Consider the following 25202-nt stretch of genomic DNA (forward strand, 5'->3'; position numbering starts at 1 on the left):
CCCGAAGTTAAAGCTTAGATTTTACTCGATAAGCGGAACTTACAGAATCAGCTGCAGATCATGTCGATGCAGCCCTGACAACCCTTACGAACTAGTGAAGAAAAAGGTATTCTGGCGAAGTCGCCGACTTGAAAGTAAAGTACAAGGAAAAAGTAGATTTGTTGTATTTGATTGATGTGTTGTTTTTCACAAACCTCTAGAGGTGGCTATTTATAGCCTGTTACAACTGATTTCCTAACCGACTAGGATCTATCTCTAATTTTAAATGATAACAAATATTTACAAACACAACTCGTATCGGAGTTGGTTATTATCCCCCCACGGGCCAATCCCCTTATTCAGCTAATCTTTTTCCTAGCCCACCTTAGGCCCATACTGGCCAGGCCACTCCAGCTCCCAATCAGCTAACCTTCACCGACTCCTTTTGCCAATCGGCCGAAACACTGTAGCTTCAATCGGCCGATTCCTAACTGTAGCTTCTAGTCCGCTGCATCGGCCTACCTTTCTCCTTCTTTGACGCCGATTCAAAACACGTGTCAAAATCCGGCGTCAACATATGCCCCCCAGTTTCGGAGTAAAATGCAACTTTTACTTTGAAATTCTTCTCAATTTTAACTCTTTCTTCGAGGTAAGCGCGGCAAAGACTCCTTTCAGTTTCGCAGTCTTCTATCTGATGATTACAATCTTTTTGAACTAGGCGCCCAAGGCAACCGCTCCTCCGAAATTTGTGTAGACGGTGCGGTAAAAATCCTTCCTTTACCCTTCTCTTGATCCGTCTTTAAATACATGCATCCTCCACCGCTTCTTCTCCACGGGCTCAGAAATTCTTCTTTCCCCGGCGAACCATCTTCCATCACACTCTGGCGCCCCTTCATCTTCGAGCCGCATTCCTCTGGCAATCCTTCTTCCATCCTTCAACCACCCCGCTTCATTTTCTCCAATGGCGGCTCCATCGGCAACCATGAGCTTCATTCCAGAGGTAAAATATCTAAAGCTTTACCTTTTACTTTTCACTGCTCATGCATCTTTTAGATCTATTCTCAGTTCCCCTTTTGCATCTTTCTTAGGAGGTCAGGCAGCGAATGACCATCCATATTTTTGATGCACCCGGTCTTATCGGCCTTGGTCCCATGGGGAATCCAGATCCTACCGATTTGATCAACCTAGAAACCCACAGGATTCCCTTCAAGCAGTCACCCATGGATTTAAACTAGTGGATAGGCGTATTTAGATCCGAGCCAAACGAAACTGTTAACTGGAAGGAGTGGTTCCAAAGAATATCCAATTCTAAGAGGGTTCTCTGGGACGAACTGAAAATCGACCAATGTATAAATCTGTCCCTGCCTCAGATGGAGAAGAGCGAACCCTTGGTTATGGCAGCCTCTTACTTCTAGTCCGATGTACTCAATGCGTTTCTTTTTGGACATGGGCCTATGACCCCCACCTTAGCAGACGTCTTGATGTTGACTGGCCTCGACATCTCTTCCCCCGATTCGCCCTTTGATTTTTTGGTCAAACCAACCCATCGCTTGGAGACAAAAGGAATCGGCGGGTGGAAAGGATATATTGATAAAAACATGAAGACTAGGATGATCGGGGACAGAGAATACACGGCTTTCCTGATGATGTGGTTAGAGAAGCACTTCTTCTGCAACAAAGCAGTCGGCCCTTCTTCCAATACACAAGCTTTAGCCAAGGCTCTGGCAAGAGGATCCACTGTCCCTCTGGGAAAACACTTGCTATTGGAGGTATGCCCTAGAGGCAATCATAGAGATGATGATATTCCATTTGTATCCATGATTTGTATGTTGTGTTCATTGAATATCCATTGAAGGCTACTTGAATTGATTTGCAATTATGTGAATTGTATGTGAAACTCTTTACTTGTATGGTTATTCTAAAGTTGTCCCTAGTCGGAGTTCATGTGAGGACACACATGAATATTAGACTAGCACATGTATTAGTTGATGACTATGTTTCACAAGTCATGGACATGGAGATGTTGAACTAATAATGTGGACACATGTGGAGACATGTGCTAGGACTGACCCAACACGAGAAGTAGTTCTCTCTTTAAACAACATATACGCTTTGTCCTTAGACCTGAGATTATCGCATGTATTCTAGATGTGGATCGACCTACTTAGGGGCTATCAAACGCTACGCCATGACAGGGTAGTTATAAAGGTAGCTTTCGGGTTTGTCAAGAAGCATGCTATGAGACATGGTCAATCAAGATGGGATTTTCCCCTCTCTGATTGAGAGTGATATCTCTGGGCCCCTCGAGTGATCGGATCCGAAAATGCATGGCCATGCTACGTACGGTTAAGAGTTAACCTACAAAGGGATTCCGAATCACAGGATCGAGAAAGAGCGGTCGGCTTGAAGCTAGACCAAATATCGTGAGGCAAAGGGAATAGCATGTATATTATGTTTTGATGGTTCGTCTGATATGATCTTCGTGTGCGTATAGGAGTTGGCACGTCTTGCTAGAGGCCGCTACCGACTATTGGGCCGAGTAGGAGTACTCGGGCCATGTCTGTACGTGTCCGAACCCATAGGGTCACACACTTAAGGGGCTGGAAGCCCAATTCGGATCAGATCCGAGTTGGATTAGGTTTAGAATTACTAATGGGCCTCGGATCTAGAGGCCCGTCAGGAACCTCTATAAATAGAGGGGTGGGGGTGCCCTAGGGTTTACACCTTTTTGGCGAAACACACCTGCCGTGCCTCCCACACCCTCGCCTGTTGCAACTCGTGGATCTAGCAGTCCGGCTTGCGACGCTTCCTCCCTGCACGTGTGGATACCTTGGAGGTGTTGCGCCTGCAGCACTTGGATGAGCCGCCGACGAGCTGCCGACGAGCCACGACGAGCCGACGACGAGCCGCGGCACCGGAGGCGATCTTGCTGCACGTGGACGAGCTGCTGAGGAGCTGCTGGACGTGATCGACTACGTACGACTACGTGATTGTCTTCACTGCATCGACGCATATCTACATCTTCCGCACCAGTAGTGCGTCGAGTGGTAATCCCGTGATCCTTATACGGCAGTTCTTCCTGGTTATACGCGGTAGAATTTTTGAATTGCGCTAGTGTAGCCTACCTCATATCCCAACAGTGGTATCAAGAGCCGTAGCTGCTTAGTTTTGGATTCGGGATGTGTGGATATGGAGATATGCGAGTTTTACGTTTGATCTATGTCCTGGTTTCGTGCCCTTGCTGCAATGGTAGTGTAACGACATACTCCTACCGGTCGGTTTCCGCCATCGGAGTTAAGTGATACACGTAAATCCAGTTGCAGTGAGTGAAGATCAATATGATTGGTCGAATCGAAATCCAGGGTCATACGCCAGGCGCATTAGATGTGCAATAGTAGATGAGATCTACTGCCGGGGTCGGGATTTTTGTCGTATGCGTATGCTTCGGTAAATCAGCCGTAACTTTTCGGTACGATCTCGGATCGGGGCGAATTTTATATGAAAATTGATCTACAGAAAAAGTTACACATGAAATTCAACCGCTTTGCCGTTTTCGGCGAAATTAGATTTCCCAAATTCGGCTTGGAAGATGGAGTTTCGGGCATCCGAAGTTTGGAACGTTAGGACGCCTAACTCTGTTTTGTAGGATGTATGTATGTATCTTGTGATCAGTATGGCCCCCTTGTGTATGTGATGCATGTGTGTAACTCATTCGTGACCTGCGTGTCGTGCATACGGCAACACGGCAGGAGCCATATGTGTTGTCACTTTATTGTATTTAATGGTCTGCGTACCAATCTGTGATGATCCAAGCAACTATGTAATCTTCACTACTAGATTCTTTACTAGCTATTAGGCGTAATAGCATGCTCTAGTTCTTGGAGGACTCATCACCAGGAGGATGGCGCACATGGAACATGGAGATGGAGATCACCATGGTGAACAGGTTCTATGGAGATGGAGATCACCATATGAAAACGGGCCATACTGTGTCACAACTGTGTGAATGCTATTCTGTTTATGTTTTACTTTCTGCATGCTGTGATGTTAGAAGTAGAACGATCCCTCACAAAGTTTAAGTTAGTATGCCCTCCCAACTAAAACTTGCACCGTCCCATGTCTTGTACAATTAGTGGTGGATCTATGAAATTAGGGTACCACTAGTTTTCCTTGACTAGACAGGTTTGTGTCGGACACTTACACGCATAAGGGTTGGTTTGCTTAACGAGGTCATCTTAACGGTTAAGGACCTTGGGACATAACGGTTGGGCGCCGAGACATGGAGATGTCACCCAACAACAGGAGTCATATGTGATATGATTAGCAAAAGTTGCTTACCGATCTACCTTGTTTGCTAGCGGTGATGCTAAAGCTCACTAGTGGACTTGTTAGTTGTGGATCCTGAATCACTAAGTTTCAATAGAGGGATATTGATTTTAGTGGGAGTAGATTCTGTTAAAATAGTTTAATGTGATTTGCTCTATCATGGATACGTTTGTCTTAGTGTATTTTGCATTACTTTGTTGTAGATTAAATGGCACCTAGCAGCACTACACCGTTTGCTTTGCGTTCGGTCCTTGAGAAGGACAAGTTGAATGGAACAAATTACTCGGATTGGATCCGTAACCTGAGAATCGTTCTCAGGGCTGAGAAAAAGGAAGATATTCTAGACAACCCACTACCAGAAGAACCTGCTGATGATGCACCCGCTGCTGCTAAGAATGCTTACAAGAAAGCATGTGATGCTAACCTCGAAGTAAGCTGCCTTATGCTTGCTTGCATGGAACCCGAGCTGCAGATGCAGTTCGAAACAAACCATGAGGCACACGATATGATCGTGGCGCTTAGAGACATGTTCCAAACACAGGCCAGGACTGAAAGGTTCAATGTGTCTAAGGCCTTTGTTGAGAGCAAGCTAGCAGAAGGCGCAGCAGTAGGACCACACGTAATCAAGATGGTTGGTTACACTCAATGGTTGGAGAAGCTAGGCTTCCCACTAGGCCAAGAGTTGGCCATTGATTTCATTCTTTCGTCTCTTCCGCCTAGCTATGGGAACTTCATCTCGAACTACCATATGCATGGGACGGAGAAGGGTCTGAATGAGCTGTGTGGCATGCTTAAAACAGCAGAGGCTGACATCAAGAAAAGCGCTAGTACCAGCCATGTGATGGCGATACAGAACAAGCCTAGCTTTAAGAAGAAGGGAAATTCTTGGAAGAAGAAGGGCAAGGCTGGAACGTCCAAGCCAAACCCACCGCCCAAGGTTAAAGCTGGACCTGGACCTGCTCCAGACAAAGAGTGCTTTTACTGTCATGAACTTGGTCACTGGAAGAGAAACTGCAAGCAGTACCTAGCTTCCTTGAAGAATGGCGGAAGTAAGAGTACTTCTACCTCAGGTACGCTTGTTGTTAATGTTATAGACAACATATTTCTCGCTGATACAATTATTAATTCTTGAGTATTTGATACCGGATCGGTTGCTCATATTTGCAATTCGATGCAGGGAATGATAAGAAGTAGAAGCGTGGAAAGAGTAGAAGTTGATTTCCGCGTGGGCAATAATGCAAGAGTTGCTGCGTTGACCGTCGGGACGATGCAACTCCACCTCCCGTCAGGATTTATTATGGAGTTGAATAATTGTTATTTTGTTCCTAGTTTAAGACGAAACATTTTTTCTCCTTCATGCTTGATGAAGGATGGTTATTCATTTGCGAGTGAAAACAATGGTTGTGTGATCTCTAAGAATAATATGTTTATGGCTTTTGCACCCATTGTGAATGGATTATTTGTTTTAAATCTTGATGGTTCACCTGTCTGTAATGTAAGTGCTAAAAGGCCTCGGCCTAATGATTTGAGTCCTACCTACTTGTGGCATTGTCGTTTGGGTCATATAAGTGAAAAGCGCATGAAGAAGCTCCATTCTGATGGACTTCTAACTTTGTTTGATTTTGAATCATACGAGACATGTGAGGCTTGCTTGCTAGGCAAGATGACCAAGACGCCTTTCACAGGATTTCCTGAGAGAGCAGTAGACTTGTTGAAACTCGTACATAGTGATGTATGCGGACCAATGAGCACGACGGCTAGAGGAGGATTCCAATACTTCATAACTTTCACTGATGATTTTAGTAGATATGGCTATGTCTACTTGATGAGGCACAAGTCTGAAACCTTTGAAAAGTTCAAGGAATTTCAGAATGAAGTTGAAAATCAGCGTGGCAAGAAAATTAAGGCCTTACGATCTGATCGTGGAGGCGAGTATTTGAGCCACGAGTTTAGCAATCATCTAAAGAGTTGTGGAATTGTTCCACAACTTACGCCGCCTGGAACACATAAGAGAAACGGTGTGTCCGAGTGACGTAATCGAACTTTGTTAGACATGGTTCGATCAATGATGAGCCAATCGGACCTACCGTTGTCATTTTGGGGATACGCTCTAGAAACAGCAGCTTTCACACTTAATAGGGCCCCTCGAGTGATCGGATCCGAAAATGCATGGCCATGCTACGTACGGTTAAGAGTTAACCTAGAAAGGGATTCCGAATCACAGGATCGAGAAAGAGCGGTCGGCTTGAAGCTAGACCAAATATCGTGAGGCAAAGGGAATAGCATGTATATTATGTTGTGATGGTTCGTCTGATATGATCTTCGTGTGCGTATAGGAGTTGGCACGTCTTGCTAGAGGCCGCTACCGACTATTGGGCCGAGTAGGAGTACTCGGGCCATGTCTGTACGTGTCCGAACCTATAGGGTCACACACTTAAGGGGCTGGAAGCCCAATTCGGATCAGATCCGAGTTGGATTAGGTTTAGAAGTACTAATGGGCCTCGGATCCAGAGGCCCGTCAGGAACCTCTATAAATAGAGGGGTGGAGGCGCCCTAGGGTTTACACCTTTTTGGCGAAACACACCTGCCGCGCCTCCCACGCCCTCGCCTGTTGTAACTCGCGGATCTAGCAGTCCGACTTGCGACGCTTCCTCCCTGCACGTGTGGATACCTTGGAGGTGTTGCGCCTGCAGCACTTGGACGAGCCGCCGACGAGCCACGACGAGCCGACGACGAGCCGCGGCCCCGGAGGCGATCTTGCTGCACGTGGACGAGCTGCTGAGGAGCTGCTGGATGTGATCGACTACGTACGACTACGTTGATCGACTACGTACGACTACGTGATCGTCTTCACTGCATCGACGCATATCTACATCTTCCGCACCAGTAGTGCGTCGAGTGGTAATCCCGTGATCCTTATACGGCAGTTCTTCCTGGTTATACGCGGTAGAATTTTTGAATTGCGCTAGTGTAGCCTACCTAGTATATCAACACTTGCTAGGGTCGGCTTACCATATGATGCATCAAATCGTCGTCAAATTGTCAACCGGAGAGCCAATTGGGAACCCTGGTGGCCCCTGGTGGTTCATTACTCTCTGGCTCAATTTATACATGAGTAAAGATCTCCGGCAACAAGTAGAGACCAAAACATGTCCCAATATCGAGTCAGAGGAAAATCCAACAGTACGACGATGTTGCACTTCTTTTGGCAAGGCAGCGTCAGCTTTTCCTGGCAGCAAATTTACCTCCACCAAAACAGCCGAGTATTTCAGATGCTTTTATATCGGCTTCAATGAAGAAACCACGAGCTAGTATCCATACCAAAGAGCTAAGACACTCTTTGAACATCCCATTTGTTTCAACTCGACAACCAACTCCTTTGACAATGTGCTTACAGACGTCCTGATCAAACCAGGGATCCTGCTAGCGAACTTCTTTTCAGGGAAGGACTCTCCAACTTATGAATTTTATAACCCATTGGTGGTAGCACAGCAATTCGGCCTTGGATAGTTGCCGATTGGGATTTATTTTGCTGGCCACATGAAGTTTCGGGACGAGCTCACCAAAGGACTTGAATACAATCGGTCGTGCAGCTTGATGCTGGACTCCAGTACCATCGACTTAACCAACTGGGTGGTGGCTCCTTTTGCTGTTCAGCAATTCAAATTATGGTGGGGTGAATAGAAGCAACACCTCTTTTGCGTATCTCCCGCAACATATTGCAACGATCTGGATCCTGACAACATCGACCCAAATGCAGCGATACCAAACTTTCTGGCCGATTTGACATTGTACCCTTTGTGCTACAGGATTACCACTGATTCCTTCTTTTCTTGTAGTCTGGAAGTCAACTCCCTCCAACGCGCAGCCGTAGCGGCAGGCCGATAGAGAATCACCATCCATATACATCATTTCCAATCATCGGCTTTCAGGCCCGGTCCATCGAAGACATCACCAGCGGCCGATTGAAGCAGAAACTAAAGATATCTTCTTCAAAGAAGACAAGCCGCTGGGTGCGCGCCCATATAGAACCGGCCGATCAATCGGCGGTTTTACCAGCCGAGTCTTCAGCTGCACCAACCCTGCTGATTGCTCAAGAGGTCGACCCCTAAGCCACTATGGAAGCCGGATTAGCAGCCGCGTCCTTATTGAAACAAGTTGTTCAGGTAACTCTATACGCCTCGAATTTTTCCAAGTATACTACCAGTATTAATTTCCACTTTCCTTTAGGCCGCGCAATTCATTCCAGAACAAACTTTGCGACAATCGGCCACACCCCAAGTAGAGACCGAAGCACCAACAGTCCTTCCAACTGAGGTAGAGAATATTTATTTTACTCAAGTCTCTTAATCCTTAACCGAAAACTGACCGATTTCTGATGCAGGCCACTTTGGGTGCGTCAATCGTACCTTTCCAATGGTCATCGGCCAGATGACTCGCAGAGGTAGAGTAATTGATATTCATCATCAGATTTAACTATTGCTTCATACTTATAGAGACTCTCCTCTTGTTGCTCTCCAGGAAGATGGTCCAAGTACAACGCCGATAATCGTCGAGTCTTCTTCTGATGAGCCAACCGTGCCAATCCCTGAAACGAGGGCAGCGCTCCCACCAACACAAACAGATGAAATCCGTTTTAAAGAGGTGAAAATAATGATGTTTAAGTTGACCGATTTTCTATCGCCATCGGCTAACCTGTTTCTTTATTTTACCAGGAGCAAGACACTCCCAACAACAACCTCTTTTCTTTTGCGGTCACAATCTCCGATGATGAGGAGGTCGCCTCACGCTAGGTTGCTCTGAGCTCAATTCCTGATGAAATCCGCACCAAGCTCCGGAGTATATGGATCCTTCTCAAGGATGATATCAGCCGACTGGTGGAAGATGCCTCGCCGATTCGGCAGCTCTTCAACGAAATGAAATGCTGAGTCCCAGAAGAGGCAGAAGAAACTCTTGCCCCCACAGCATACATTGAATCGATGCAGATTCCGGTATTTAGAGCCCTGTGGCACATGGCTGATCGTGCCAAGCTAGCAAAGGCATGTGAAGAAGAAAACTCTTACAAGCATCAAGCTCAAGAGGTGCATCACCAAATCGGCATCCTTGAAAATTCACGCCCAGATATCATCAGCGCCATAGACCATCTCAAACGGCGTAGGGCAGAACTTGCCAAGGAGATGGAGCAGGTCACGAAGGCCATTGCTGCCAAAGAGAAGAGACTCCATGACCTCCCAGCCGTTATCGCCAACTTGAAGCAGGAGAGGCAAAGCCTTGCCCATGAGGCCATCCGACTTCACCGCAGCATGCCGGAGGTCCCTGGATCGGCCGACGATGATCAGAGGACTTTAGATTCGGTCGATCAGATTCGTCAGCGGGTGATCGCGGTCATCGATTCCCTCCTTGAGTGAATGTATCAGACATTTAACATTTCTGTGTAAACATTTAATGCTCCTTTCGCAGTTGTTGTGTGAATATGAATTCGAACGTTTCCTCTTTGCAGCTTTTAGCCCAACGGCCATTTGCTTTGAATGGATGCCTTTGCTAACCGTTACCCCTTACCTTTTTTCCTCCTATAAATATGAGGTCTCTACGTTCCTCCCAGGGGCACTCACATCTCATCCACCCTTCTACATTCTGCTCGACCATTTGCAGACCTCCAACGAGGTGTAAAAAATGTCTTCTTCCTCCTCCGTCAATCAGGTATGGAACCCTTCTCACGCTCCTCGATCAATTCTTCTTGACAACTGACCGCCTGTGGTCTTTCCAGTGGACTCGGCTTAGACCTGATCTGGAGCGAGCTATCGAGATTATGCACTCCGAGGAACCGCTGACACGGGCAGATAGAGACTTTTTCGCAGCCCACCGTGAGGAACTTAGAGACCATCTTCCAGCCCACGTCAAGCGTGGATCACATCGAAGCCAACAACTCCAGAAAGCCACGTCCGCCACCAACCGAGAGGAGTCACCAGCTACCCCATCAAGTGGCTCTCGAAGATGCCATGGAGGATATGGAGGAAAAGAGCATCCGTCTCTTAATAGAACTAGGCTAGGTCCAAAGAGAGATCAATAAAAACAAAGCCCAGCTAAAACATAGTTAATCATATTGTGACCTGATAAATGTATTGGTACTTTTTGTCTAAGGGCGACTTGTACCATGTTGGCCATGTATCCCATCGTTGTACCGAATAATAAATCGGCCAAACCGGTCAAAGATTTTGCCCTTAAGGCAATGTCTCCTTGCATCAGCTATATGAACACGAGTCAATAGGAATCAGCCACAATGACTCGATACGCCATATCGTCGGCTACGCTTCCACCCATATGCTAGCATAGTATCTTTTCAAATACCTTCCATTTAAAGCTCTTGTAAATTCCTCTCCTTCGATGGTCTCTAATATGTACGCATTTCCCGGAGCACATCGGCCGATTCTATACGGCCCTTCCCAAGTAGGCAACCATTTACCGAATTTGGGATCCTTAGACCCTATCGGCAGCACCACTTCCATACCAAGTCTCCTTGGGAGAACTGCTTGACATTGACCTTCTTGTCATACCACCTGGCCACTCTCTTCTTATTCTCTTCAATATTGATCAAGGCCCTCAGTCGCTGTCCTGCCAAAATCATCGAGTTCCTCTTTCATAAGGAGGGAATAATCACCGGCCGTCAGCTGGTCTTGAAGTGACATTCGTCTAGACCCTGTTCTCAACTCCCAAGGCAATACTGCCTCATGCCCGTATACCAATTGATAAGGAGATACCTTAGTAGCGTCGTGGCAGGCCATCTTGTAGGCCCACAATGATTCCTTTAAAGATGCGTGTCATTTCTTGGGCTGCTCCTCTATCTTCCTTTTGATCAGCTTGATTATCCCCTTATTGGATGATTCGTCCTGACCGTTGGCTTGAGCATAATACGGAGAAGAATTTAATAATTTAATTCCCATATTGACGGTGCCTCAAACTCTCCTGAAGTAAACATTGTTTGTTGGTCGGTCGTGATGGTTTGAGGAATACCAAACCGATAGATAATATGCTCCCTTATGAAATTGACCATGATGACCAATGTCACGGTTTTTAGGGGGACAACTTCTACCCACTTGGTGAAGTAGTCAGTGGCTACTAGTATGAATTTGTGTTCCTTGCTTGATGGAGGATAAATTTGTCTGATAAGGTCTATTCCCCAACCCCTAAACGGCCATGGCTTAATTATTGGGTTCATAGCCGAGGCTGGTGCACATTGCACATTGCCGAGCTTTTGGCAATCCTGACACCCCTTACAGTACTTAAAGCAATCCTCGAGTATCGTCGGCTAGTAATAACCATTGTTCCTGTTCATCCACGTCATCTTGTGAGCTGACTGATGAGCCCCACATATGCCTTCGTGAATTTCTCCCATCAGAACTTTTGCTTCTTCTATCCCAAGGCTGAGTAGTACTCCATCAATCATCCAGTAAAACAAATCATCTTCAAGCAACACATATTTTGTGGCCTGAAAACGCACTCGCCGATCCACTTTCTTGGATGGATTTCTTAAGTAATCGACGATCTCCTTTCTCCAGTCGTCGGCTGCAAGCTCCAGAGACATAGCCCCTTGAATCGGCCGATATCCGGAAGCATGTTGGGCGAGCCTATTGGCTTCTTCGTTGTAACTTCTGGGAATGTGCTCAATAGTCGTAGACTTGAACTCCCTTAACAATTGGAGGCAATCTTCATAGTAAATCCTTAAGATATCATCTCTGCATTTAGACCTTCCAATTAATTGATCCACAATGAGCAAGGAATCCTCAAAAATTTCCACTGCATCGGCTTTGATTTCCCTCAATAATTGGATACCCTTTAGGACAACCCGGTACTCCGCCTGATTATTGGTGGCGGACGCCTCTATCGGCAGAGAGAAATCATAACTTGCCCCCCGAGGCGATATGAGGATGATGCCGATTCCCGATCTGGCCCCACATGAGGAATCGTCAAAGTACAGTGTCCATGGAGCTGGCTCGACGACGGTGATTTCCGGTCCATAGTGTTGGGCCACGAAATCGGCCATTACTTGGCCCTTGACAGCTTTGGCCAATTCGTACCTCAGGTCAAACTCTGATAGAGATAAAATCCACTTTCCAATCCTTCCCTTCAAAATCATCAATGACAACATGTACTTGACCACGTCGTCTTTGCATATGACTATGCACTCTGCCGATAACAGGTAGTGCCTGAGTTTGGTGCATGAAAAATACAGACAAAGGCACAGCCGTTCCACTGGGGGATATCTAGTCTCAGCGTCCAGGAACCTTCTCCTGACACAGTAAATTACTCTTTCTTTTCCTTCAAATTCCTGTACTAGCGCCGACCCAATAGCTCGTTCATCGGCCGACAAGTATAGTTTGAATGGCTTGTCAGCTTGCGGCGGAACCAACACTGGCGGCGAGACCAGGTACTGCTTGATGTCATCCAACGTCTTTTGCCATTCCTCACCCCACATGAATTCCAGGTCGGGTTTTAATTTCAACAAAGGGGTGAAGGCTTGAATACGTCCGGACAAGTTGGATATGAACCTCCGGATGAAGTTAACCTTGCCGATTAGGGACAGTAGCTCAGTTTTGTTCTGCAGGGCTACAACTTTATTGATGGCAGCTATAATCTTCCGGTTGATTTCTATCCCGCGCTCGTGGACCATGAATCCCAGGAATTGTCCAGCCGAAACACCGAAGGCACATTTGTTTGGATTCATTTTCAATCCATGCTTCCTTGTGCACTCCAATACCTATCGCAAATCGGCCAGATGCTCCTGATGCCCCCACGACTTGACCACGATGTCGTTGATGTAGATCTCCACTAGGACACCAATAAGCTTGTGGAAAATATAATTCATAGCCTGTTGATATGTAGCTCCAGCATTTTTCAAACCGAAGGTCATCACTACCGACTCGAACAAACCAAGGTGGCCTGGGCATCTGAAAGCCTTCTTTGAAATGTCTTCTTCAGCCATTAATATCTGATTATACCTAGCATTACCGTCCATGAAGCTGATGACTTTGTGTCCCATGGCGGCGTCTATTAAACCATCAGCCGTCAACATTGGATACCCATCCATCGGCGTAGCCTGATTAAGATTCCTGAAGTTAATGCACACACGTAGTTTTCCATTTTTCTTGTATACAGGCACAATATTGGAAATCCACTCGGCATAGCGACACTGCCGAATAAACCCTACTTCGATCAATCTTGTGATTTCAGCCTTAATATTAGGTAAAATTTTAGGATTACAATGCTGTGCAGGCTGCTGGTACGGCCGATACCCCGGTTTTATAGGCAACAAGTGTTCGATGATGGACCGGTCTAGACCAAGCATCTCATGATATTCCCAAGCAAGGCAATCCTTAAATTCTCGTAATAGATTCGTTAACTCACGCTTATATTCGGGATCTAACTTAGCACTAATATACGTCGGCCTCGGCTTGCTGCCATCTCCTAGGTCCACCATCTCCAATGAGTCGGCCGACGTAAACCCGTGCCCAAGCTTTCCATCTTCCCGAACGAACTGATCCATTTAAGCTAATTCTTCAGAGCCGACTGCTGGGATCGGCTGTAGACCGAAATCGGACACCTTCAGGAAGTCGGTGTCCCAAGTCCTGCTAGATATACATCTGACGTGTTCGCAGCTCCATTGTTGCGCGTCGGTTGTGGCAACGCTGTATGCGAAATCGGCGGTGACTATTTTGATGTTGTCGCCAACCCACTGGATGAGGCATTGGTGCATTGTAGATGGGATGCAGCAGTTTGCGTGGATCCAATCTCACCCGAGCAACATGTTATAAGACCCTTTGCCATTAATAACAAAGAAAGTAGTGGGTAGGGTCTTACTGCCGATGGTGAGGTCAACGCAGAGTGCCCCCCGAGCCAGGGATACGTTTCCTTCGAAATCCTTAAGCATCATGTCCGTCTTGGTCAGATCTTCTTCCCCTTTGCCCAATTTACGGAACATAGCATATGGCATGATATTCACGGCAGCACCCCCGTCTACCAGTATTTTGGTGACTGGTCATCCATCGACGTGTCTTTTGAGGAACAGAGCCTTGAGATGCTGTCATTTTTCATCTTCGGGTTTCTCAAAAGTGGCTGTCATTGGCTCTAGAGCCAATTGTGCCATCTACTCTTCTATTCTTGTCGCATCGTCCCGATCGGCGGGAGCCATGAATTCCATCGGCAGGATGAACACCATGCTAACGTCTGCTGCCGAATTGTGATTGTCATATTCTCCTTCGGTTTTTCTTCTAGGGCGCCAAACTCGAGACCCGTCTCCTCTCTTATTCACCGCCTGCCTTTGTTCTTCTTCCTGCTGTTCCCATTGGTGTAGGCGCTGGACCCTCTATTTCTGGGACTTAGTCAAACCATCCGGGCACCATCTGGAGTTTACTAGTTTGCTTGGTGGTTTTGCACGCTCCCAATCTGGCTCACGCCCTAGAGGGTTCTCATCTAAGACTCTGGCATCAGCCAATTCCCCTAGCTGATCGTGTGCATTGGTCCTGCCCCCCAACCGATTATGCTAGTCAACTCTACCCCCCAGCCGATCATGCACTGAAATGCGCCAATCTTCTTGCTCATGCCTGTTTCTGCTGATCGGCTCTAGTCCTCGATCCCTGGAGCGTGATCTCTTGAACGGACGGCTGCTGCAATACTGGTCGTGGCACTCGGGGCAGTTATCGGCCGTCGGTAATCTAAGGTTATTTTCCCAGCAGTGGACAAAAAATGGGCACCTCTAGTGATCCTCGTGTCGGCGCATCATCTCCTCGCGGCGTCGTGAATCTTCCCGCTGCCGCCGATACTTGTTGAGTAAGTCTCGGGAAGTAACAAGCCGACCTGGCCTTTCTGATCTTTCTCCTTTATCTTCCATCCGTCCTTTCCCTTTGACATCCTCTATCGTGGCCTAATTTCTAAGATCCACAGCGCCACTCCTTCTGGCTGATTCTGGCGTCAGCACTTTGGTTTCAAATGTGTTTCTTCCTACGTCAACCATGTTGGCGGGGAAGGGCTGTTGATCGATCTTCATCAGCTTCACTGGTTTCGCTGGGACCTTGAACTTAAGTCTTCCTTGCTCAATGGCCGACTGTATCTGTTGCCGGAAGATCTTGCACTCATTTGTGTCGTGGGATGTAGCATTGTGCCACTTGCAGTATTTCATCTTTTTGAGCTGCTCAGCTGACGGAATGGTGTGGTAAGGTGAAAGTTTGATTTGCCCTTCTTGAAGCAGCAAGTCAAAGATTTTGTCGGCCTTTGACATGTCGAAGCCGAATGTTTCTGGTTCTTTCTTTCCAAACGGGCACGATATCGGCTTTTTTCCTTTTACCCACTCTGCTAGGCCGATTTCCGCCTCTTCCTCTGATTCGGATCCCTCTAGGTATGCCACCTTCTTTTGGAAATTCCTTCACTGGTCAAAATGGCATACCTCCCTGCCAGACAACCGGTGAACGATCTGGCTTAACCTTTCGAACTCCTGGGAGGCGTACTTCTCTTTTGATGTGTGGCAGGAGACCTTGGAAGGCGATATCGGCCAACTGGGTATCGGTTAAGACCAGGGTGTAGCACTTGTTCCTGACTTCTTTAAACCTCTGGACATAGCTATTTACTGATTTGTCACTTCTTTGCTTGAGGCTAGTCAGATCTGAGAGTTTCATCTCGTGGACCCCCGCGTAAAAGTATTTATGGAATTGCTTTTCCAAATCGGCCCAGGTAACAATGGAGTTGGGTGGCAGCGTTGTGAACCACTGGAAGGCCGATCCGAATAGGGATGACAAAGAACAGTCGCACTCTTAGAGCATCTTGTGCAGCGGCTTCCCCGCACTGGATGATGAACCTATTCACATGCTCCACCGTTGACGTGTCATCCAGGCCCGAGAACTTGGTGAAGTCGGGGACTTTGTACCGATGAGGGAACGGTAGAAGGTCATAAGCAGGTGGGTATGGCATCTTGTACGTGTAGGTCTGTACTCTCGATTTTAGTCCAAACTGATCCTGAATCACCTCTGCTATTCTCGCGGTCCAATCCACTTGTTGCGGATGTATGACCGGTTGAGGAATCTGCATGTGCTGCTGGACTTGTGGTGTCGCAATCGGGTTATAGGCAGGCACGTGATGTGGGTCTTGTGGTTGGATTATTGGCTGAGGAGCCGATGGCTGATGTAGCACAGGATCAACGTGACATGGCGGGTTTGCCGTTTCTTCGTACAATGCCAGTGGAGCCACAATCCTGAGGGGTTCTGGAGCCCCTGCCCCCCTGCCAATTTCTACAATGGGCTGTGGGTACTGTGTTACTGTCGGCCGAGGGGCTGATTGGAAGAACGCCTGCACTGGAGATTTTCCATAACTAGTTGACGGGTCTTGATCAGCATGCGTTGCGGCTGCTCCCCACGGCACCAGGTTTGGGAATGGCGGTTGCACGGGGAGAATTGGTGAAGGGTAAAATGGCGTTCGTGCTTGACAGAGCGTTGCGCCACTATACCCCAGGGGCATTGAAGCGTTGTACCCTCCACTTTGCATCTGCATCGGCTGCAGAACCGAATGAGACATGTTTGGCACCGTTGGGAAGCCTCTTGTTGGCGCCACGATGGGAGGAGCATAGGCCGGTCCCTGATACCCTTGAGCTGCGCCGTTGACCATGGAGCTGACGATGGTGTTGTATACAGTGTTTGTCATCACCTTGGATTGGTCGATCATACCTTGATAGACTGACTGTTGTATCATATCAGACATCTTTCCTGAGTCTTCAGCGACAGTGATGTGGCAGGGAGTTGGAAGAGGAGCTTTCTTGATGATCTCCTTGCTTCTGGTACGACTAAAGGATTGCAGGCAAGTCTTCTTGTATTCTTTTAGATCCCTTGCCACTTCTTCCTTCTGGTCGTCCTTGAGATCTACCTCACTAATTTTGATGCCATTATCTTCGGAGACTTCAGCAACCTTCGACATGTTGGATGTTGTTCCATCCCACCAGGCGTGCCAAAAGTGTGTTGGCGCTAAAAATCGGTCGATAATCTTCAGCGTCGGACACATGACCCAGGAGAATCTGCTTAACTCCTGTTCAGGTTATTGCCCTGGTGCAGTTCGTGCGGCGTGCCAGTCAATCTGACCTGTTGATTGACAAGGAAATAAAAGTATTAAATTCCAAGGGTTCCGATCGGCTAAAGTTCCGATCTGTCTTCAGAAGCGTATCGGCGAATCGGCCGATTTACTGTAGAGGTGACCAGCTATAAAACAGCCGATACTGTGTAGCGATTGTAAAGAAAAAGCTACTAAAGCAAACTAAACAACGCTGGATAAGCAACACTTGGGATAGATCTAATCGGCTGTATGATAACAAAGAATGAAAGCAATAAAAGCCGACAGTTCATACCTCAAGCTGGATAATTGGATAAAAACTAAAATAATAGGCAACATCTACGATCCTAGTTGATATCGCTAACTGGTGAATAAATCTAAACAAAACAGCAACGATGCGCCCGAAGTTAAAGCTTAGATTTTACTCGATAAGCGGAACTTACAGAATCGGCTGGAGATCATGTTGATGCAGCCCTGCCAACCCATACGAACTTGTGAAGAAAAAGGTATTCTGGCGAAGTCACCGACTTGAAAGTAAAGTACGAGAAAAAAGTAGATTTGTTGTATTTGATTGATGTGTTGTTTTTCACAAACCTCTAGAGGTGGCTATTTATAGCCTGTTACAACTGATTTCATAACCGACTAGGATCTATCTCTAATTTTAAATGATAATAAATATTTACAAACACAACTCGTATCGGAGTTGGTTATTATCCCCCACGGGCCAATCCCCTTCTTCAGCTGATCTTTTTCCTGGCCCACCTTAGGCCCATACTAGCTAGGCCGCTCCAGCTCCCAATCAACCAACCTACACCGACTCCTTTTGCCAATCGGCCGAAACACTGTAGTTTCAATTGGCCGATTCCTAACTATAGCTTCTAGTCCACCGCATCGGCCCACCTTTCTCCATCATTGCTCCTGCATATGTCGCAGGCTCATCATTGTCCAACAATAATATTTCCCGCATTTCGCGAAGCCTTGCTAACCTTCGTCGTTGTGGCGGTGCTTCTCTTGCCATGGGTATCTCAACTTGTTCTGCTACGTTAGCATCACTCATTGATTCTTGCCCAATCGGCTCATCTTGAACTTCTTCAAGATGCACTGTCTTTCCACTCTTTTCTCCTTTGAGAAACTCTTTCTCTAGGAAAACTCCGTTCCGAGCGACAAACACTTTGCCCTCTGACTGGTTGTAGAAATAATATCCTAAGGTTTCCTTTGGATATCCCACGAAAATGCACTTATCTGACTTGGGTGTGATCTTGTCCGACTGAAGTCGCTTGACAAACACTTCACATCACCAAATCTTTAGAAAAGACAAACTGGGAACCTTTCCAGTCCACATCTCATATGGTGTCTCAACTACGGATTTAGATGGTACCCTATTAAGTGTGAAAGCTACTGTTTCTAGAGCGTATCCCCAAAATGACAACGGTAGGTCTGACTGGCTCATCATTGATCGAACCATGTCTAACAAAGTTCGATTACATCGCTCGGATACACCGTTTCTCTGAGGTGTTCCAGGCGGCGTAAGTTGTGGAACGATTCCACAACTCTTTAGATGATTGCTAAACTCGTGGCTCAAATACTCGCTTGTTCGTTCCAGCCGAGCCACCGATGGAGACCGCTCCAGTCATGCAAACGTACCCTCGCGTGAGAGACGTCAACTACGACCGCGCGGTAAGCTACTGTACTTTTTGTTGTTACTAAACTTGCATCATTTGGTGTGACTAACTTCAATTTTTTTTCTCCCCAACAGTTCGACATTATTTGGGATTTGGACACACAGTTGACGTACGACATCGAGCACTTCGACGTGCTGAATGCCTGTCAACACCATTCTGCAGGAGGTTTGTCTGTGCCATCAGCTGCCGTGGCGGGCACGGGGACGTCTTCCTTCCACCACGAGCTCCCTACCCCCGTGCATCTTCTCCAGCTCCTACTCAGCAGGCTGGTACGTCCTTTCACCCGCCCGTTCATCCGCCAGCAGCCGGGACGTCCTATGCCACACCACCACCACCACCACGGTCCTCTTGGCCATCTTTAGCTACACCGGAGATACGACCAGCAGGTGCGTGATGCATACATTTTTTATACTCCATTTTAAGTACGCAATGAAACTAACAAAACCATTTCCTTTGTGATTATAATAGGATACGCAGATCAGGGATGGGTTTTGGAGGACTCACACGACGAGGCAGCGAGGTCCAGCGGCCAGGCTTAGTTCGATGAGCTTTTCAGAGTGGACCCCGACCTGCTCGGTCCCTCCTAGCTAGCAGATGCCCCGCACGATCCTACACAGGGTGCGACCCAGTACCTCGGGACACCACAGGATCCTACACAGGGCGCGACCCAGTACCTCGCGACACCACCTGCGAAGGGAGCGGAAGGACGTTCAACTCACGACATTCACTTGCCGCAGCCCTGAACATACGACCAGTAGTAGACCAGAGCAGCGCAGCGGGTAGCGAGGCGTGGTCGTGGTGCTAGCGAGCCTCGTTTCAAGCGAGGACGCATTTAGTGCGTAGGACGACTTGTTATTTTTTATCATTTGTAGGATTATCATGTGTACGATTATCTTTATGTGCGAGGACTGCTCTATCTAGATAAGAAGTTAAATGCTTTTCATTGTTCGCGTGCGTTCACTATACAAGTCTAAACATTTCCCAATTAAGAATTAAAAGCACACAATTAAAATAATGATCACTAGGAATGAAAATTGTGCGGCAAATAACGGAGTACATGACCTAAGCACAACACAATGAAAGGTCCAACAGTACACAACATTATCCATGAATAAACCATGGACACACTATGAAAGGTTCAACCACACACAATGAAGTACTAGCCAATAACAGAGCCTACCGAGTACAACGAGGCCACTTTCCCTTCCTTAGGGCATCGGGGTTCTCCTCGGTCGCTGCTTTCGCTCGGCGTGCACGCTCAAGCTTCCTCTCCCTCTTCTCCCTCTCCGCAGCAAGACTTCTCCTTTCCTCCTCTTCCTTGTGTTCCTTCTCTGCAGCCTCCTCTCTGAGCCTCTTCTTCATCCTCTCCTTGTTCTCTGCCGCCCAACGCAACATGTACTGCATCTCCTCCTTGTCCTCAGGCTTCATCTCAGTGTCAATCCACTGCTCAAAATCACAGAGCGGTGGAGGGGTCTGCAACAAACGGAATAGTTACAAAAAACATGCAGGATGTCACAGGATAGTAAAAAAATTAACAAACAGCATCGATTACTCACCATCTTGTTGATCCAGCACTGACGAAGCGTAGGCTCAAATTGAAAGTTGGAACACATCCAATACCTCTGCCTATACTTGTCCTCTTCATCGGACTTGGCTACCTTGCAAGGATCGCCGCAAAAGCACATGGGTACTGGAACACCACTAGGCAGAGGCAAAGGGTCAAAGGCATTTCCGGTCAATGGAACACCACTCCACCTTTACCATTTTCTTTGTAAGAACCGAAAGCAACTAAGATTAAATCATACGAGCAGCAGTTAACGTAATAACGTGCATTGAGATTACCTTGGTTTCCTAGCTTTTCCACGCCTTGGCATGCTACGGTTGTATAATAAAAATATTAAAATTTCATGAAACTATTCTACTAAATACTTTTAGATCTAAATACTAAACTATGAACTAAAAACCGAATCTACTGTACAAACTAAGCTAGATTTTTAGCATCTAAAAGCACAAGATATTTCTAGATCTATTATACTACGATATTGAAAAACTTACCTGATGGCTAGGAGGCTTCTTCCCCTTCTTTCCTCTCTTTCTTTCTTCCTTCCCTTTCTTCTCTCCCTCTCTGGTTCTCCTCTAAATACAATAGGTCTGGCTTAAGAGTTGGGAGGCTTGAGGTCTGACTGCGGGAGGTTTTATAAGGGGAACCCCCACCGGCCAAGGCAGCGGTAAGGGGCCTTATCGCCGGCCCAGGTGGCGGTAAGGGTCCTTACCGCCCGCGCGCTGGTCGTACCACAGCATTGCAGGAAGCTAGGTCCTTACCGCCGGTCCAGGCGGCGGTACAGCCTTATCATCGGTACAGGCGGCGGTAAGGACACGCGTCCGTGGTGTCAGCGCCTTAACCGGCGATAAGTAAGGCCTTAGCGCCGGTCCAGCCGGCGGCAATAGCCTAGATTTGCAATTTTTTAATCCGACTATATATTTCTACAAAATCGAAAAAAAATATAAAAATAAAAAAAATTCGGCGTGCCGCGTCGTGCCACTCAGATTGCTTCTCCACTCTCTGGTCTCTGCAGGCTCCTCCTGCGGTCCAGCCTGGTTGCCGGATTGCGCAAAAAAGGGGCAGGGGGAACGGAGAGAACCCTAGCAAGCCAGATGTCGACCGGCGGGGTGGCCAGCGGTGAGGCGAAGCCGGTGGAGCCGGCGGAGGAGGAGGAGCGGGATTGGTCGGAGATGACGCCGGTGTGCCTGGCGGAGGCGTTCTCGCGGCTGGCGCTGGAGGACCTGTGGCGGGGCGCCATGGCGTGCTGCCGCTCCTGGCGTGACGCCGCGCGGTCCCGACCGGGGCTCTTCGCGGCGCTCGACCTTGAGCCCGGGTTCGCCGAGTCGACCCCCGGCGCCGAGGCAGCCGCGTGGTGGACGCCCGCCTTCCAGCGCCGCGTCGACGCCATGCTCCGCTCCGCCGCCACGCTCGCCGCGGGGGAGCTCCGCGAGGTCCGCGTCAGGCACTGCTCCGACGACGGGCTCGCCTTCGCCGCCGAGAGGTGTGTGGGATCTTTGATTCGTGAGAAATTGATGCCTCGTAGTTGTGCCGTGACGAAATGTTTGAGCAAGATTGTGCCTTTTTTTCAGCATGTATTGGTAGCTCGACTGAATTGAGGTCTCCATGATTTTTTTTTATGCTCAGATTAGCTGGAATGATGTGTATGCAATTTACTTGTGCATGTTAGTGCCTTAAATTTGTGGAAGTTTCTTCCTCGGCTACTTGAGGTCTCAATTTTTTATCTTTCATACAAAGAAGTAAATTTTGCAGAGAACCAACCATTCCAAGGTATGGTCTTTGTTCATGTGAATTAGGTGATAGCTCCTCCTGCATATTGTCATTTATTAGCTTCTTAGTCAATTGCTCTCTAGGACTAATGATTTGACATGAAGTGTAAAAGATAATTTGAACTAAACTTATTATACACGTGTTCCATGTGTTACATGTGTAGTGTATACTTGTTGGGGGGCTTGCTATATGAATCCTCTGATTGTGAATACAAGTTGTGCTAGTGCTATAATATGTTCTGGAAAAACATAGACATCAATATGCTCAGAAGTATCTATATTGAGCTCATGAAATTGGTGTTACTATAGTCAGAATGAAGCAAACAGCATACAAATGTGTCATATTTAAGCTTTTCAAGTAAATGCAATGGTATTTGTCTCTATCCATTTGTATAAAATTATTGTGCAGTTTAAATACTGGTGTTTTCTTTCTAGTTATTTTATGGTGAAATCTATAATTGCTTTTACTAACCTGATATCGCTTTAATCTACTGAAATTCTTCTCTTAGGTCTTAAGAACACCATGTTATCTTTATTTCATTTTAAAGTTACATGGCTTGAATCATGCATTCCTGCTAATCTAGCTATTTAGATTGACCCATTTTAGCTAAATATGTGCCCTATCTTGTTTACTGTTCTTGTTAGTAATGTAGCCTCAGCAACAGGGAATGAAAGATGCTTTGTTTTGGTCCATATACCTAAAGTAGTTCCTACTCCTGTTTCTATATTTGTATTTTGCATGCCATCATGAGTCATTCTGTTGCTATTTCTTAACTTAAAATTTGATTTTCTTAGGTATTCTGTAATCTGTACCATATTTTCACTATGATTGAAATTGTTACTCTGAGCTCTAATTGACTTAAGCATGTGCAGATCTCCAAGACTTAGTATCCTTTCCATCAGAACAAGCCCGGCTGTAACTGATCGATCAATGCTCATTGTTGGAACATGCTGCACCATGCTTACAGAATTGGATATCAGCAACTGCTATGAAGTTTCATACAGGTCACTGGAAGTTATCGGCCAGAGCTGCCAGAACCTCAGGGTCCTCAAGCGGAACATATTCAACTGGATCGATCCATCAGAGCATGTCGGTATAGTTCCTGAGGACTACCTGAGAGAATGCCCCCAAGATGGCGACAGGGAAGCCATTACAATATCCAAGTTCATGCCCAAGCTTAAACATCTCGAGCTAAGGTTCTCAAAGCTGACTGCTGTCGGTCTCAACTCAATCCCTGGAGGATGCAAGGAACTGGAGATCCTGGACCTGTTTGGCTGCGCAAATCTGACAAGCCGGGGGATAGATCAGGCCGCTGCTAACCTGAAAAATCTGGAAACACTTGTGAAGCCCAACATCTACATTCCTAGGTCCTCCTTCCATATGGGGAGGTATGGCCACTGGCAGTTATACGACGAGAGGTTCCAGACAAATGTATTTCAGATATGATTATAGCCTCAGGTTCGACCTAAGGGGCTCCCTCGACCTATAGTTTGCGCTCTCTAATATAGGTTGTATGTATCTGTGCACAAATAATAACAATAATGTGTGGTTTTATTGATTTCTGTTGACAACATTTTGTACAGATGGTTCTGCTCCAGAGATTTGTAAAGTTAAATTGGGTTTTATTTTAACGTAATGCCCATATATGGTTGCAAGAAATATTCGTCTCTCTTCCTTCTTTCTCTTTGGTTCTGAGAAGATAGCTGATATTTTATCATCTTCGAAATGAAACATTCCGTACGAGGAATTATGGGTATGGGGCTGTTGAGAATAATCAGTTCACAGCATCTTATTTCTTTTTTAGAGAATAGTCCATTTGCCTTATCTCTATACTATTGTGCTTTGGTTCATCCTGGAATAATGCCATAACCTGTGCTCTCGTAACATGGTTTGCTTATTCGATGCTGATTCAATGGCATCTTTCGTGCTTGGGTGTCATCCTCCTGGCCCTTCGCTGCACCTGACGGTGACCACTCGAATACTCGATGCCTTTACCGGTCATGTTCATGTCATGTGCACCAAAATCTGATGCGTTGTTTGGGATAGATAACGAATTACCTTTCGGCCGGTTAGGATCTGTCTCACTGTTTACAAGTTTAGTTTATGTGCTTTTTGTTCTAACCACAAATACATCCGCCTGAAATAGATTTTTTTTGGAAAGAGAACATTTCTGCTTTTCTTGAAAGCAAATGAGTTTGTTTGGAACAGAAATGACTTCGACCCCTTTGGAATGTTTCGCGGTCTTTGTAGAGAGTGGCTCAAATTTCAATCCCCAATATCTCTTTTGCAGAGCTAAACGGAGAAATAGGAATTCCATGCCTTTCTTTATCTGAAATCTTCCCTGTAAAGACCGCCTTTGCCTTCCCTTTTGATATCACACTATCCTTTTCAGAAAGACGATGATTGTATAAAACTTGTAACTAGAATCTTTCTCAAACAGCTGATGAACTCCCATGAGCTACAGCTAGGTAGTATTGATGTGCACCACCCAATATATTTAACTAAATTTCTTACGTGTTTTGCTGAAAATTTATTTGGATATATGTGGTCATCCTTCCCTTCCTGTTCACGATCTGCATTACAATTTAGTGAAAACTACATGTCACAATGAAAAGGCCAGGCAATGTATCCGTACCTTTGTTTGGGCAAGTCAGAGCATCTCTAGCAGATTACTCATCCTTCTCCCTAATACTAAAAAGCTGTTCTTTTGGTGATGAGAGGTGCTCCAGCAGATTACCAATCCGATCCCCATTACCAAAAAATTTTTTGGTGATCACCAAAACACACCTCTCACCCATCCC

At 46.6% G+C, this 25202-nt stretch overlaps 1 protein-coding gene across 1 annotated transcript; it reads left to right on the forward strand.

The window, feature by feature from the left end:
• The first annotated feature begins 21612 nt into the window (after positions 1 to 21612).
• LOC117862121 (F-box protein SKIP1) lies at positions 21613 to 24060 on the forward strand. Its single transcript, XM_034745640.2, has 2 exons — positions 21613 to 22114; positions 23274 to 24060. Exons 1-2 carry the CDS (start codon positions 21726 to 21728, stop codon positions 23845 to 23847), a joined length of 963 nt encoding a protein of 320 aa, XP_034601531.1. The 5' UTR covers positions 21613 to 21725; the 3' UTR covers positions 23848 to 24060.
• The last annotated feature ends 1142 nt before the right edge of the window (positions 24061 to 25202 follow it).

This window comes from Setaria viridis, chromosome 6, assembly GCF_005286985.2.
Source record: "Setaria viridis chromosome 6, Setaria_viridis_v4.0, whole genome shotgun sequence".
In the NCBI taxonomy this organism is placed as follows: Eukaryota; Viridiplantae; Streptophyta; class Magnoliopsida; order Poales; family Poaceae; genus Setaria; species Setaria viridis.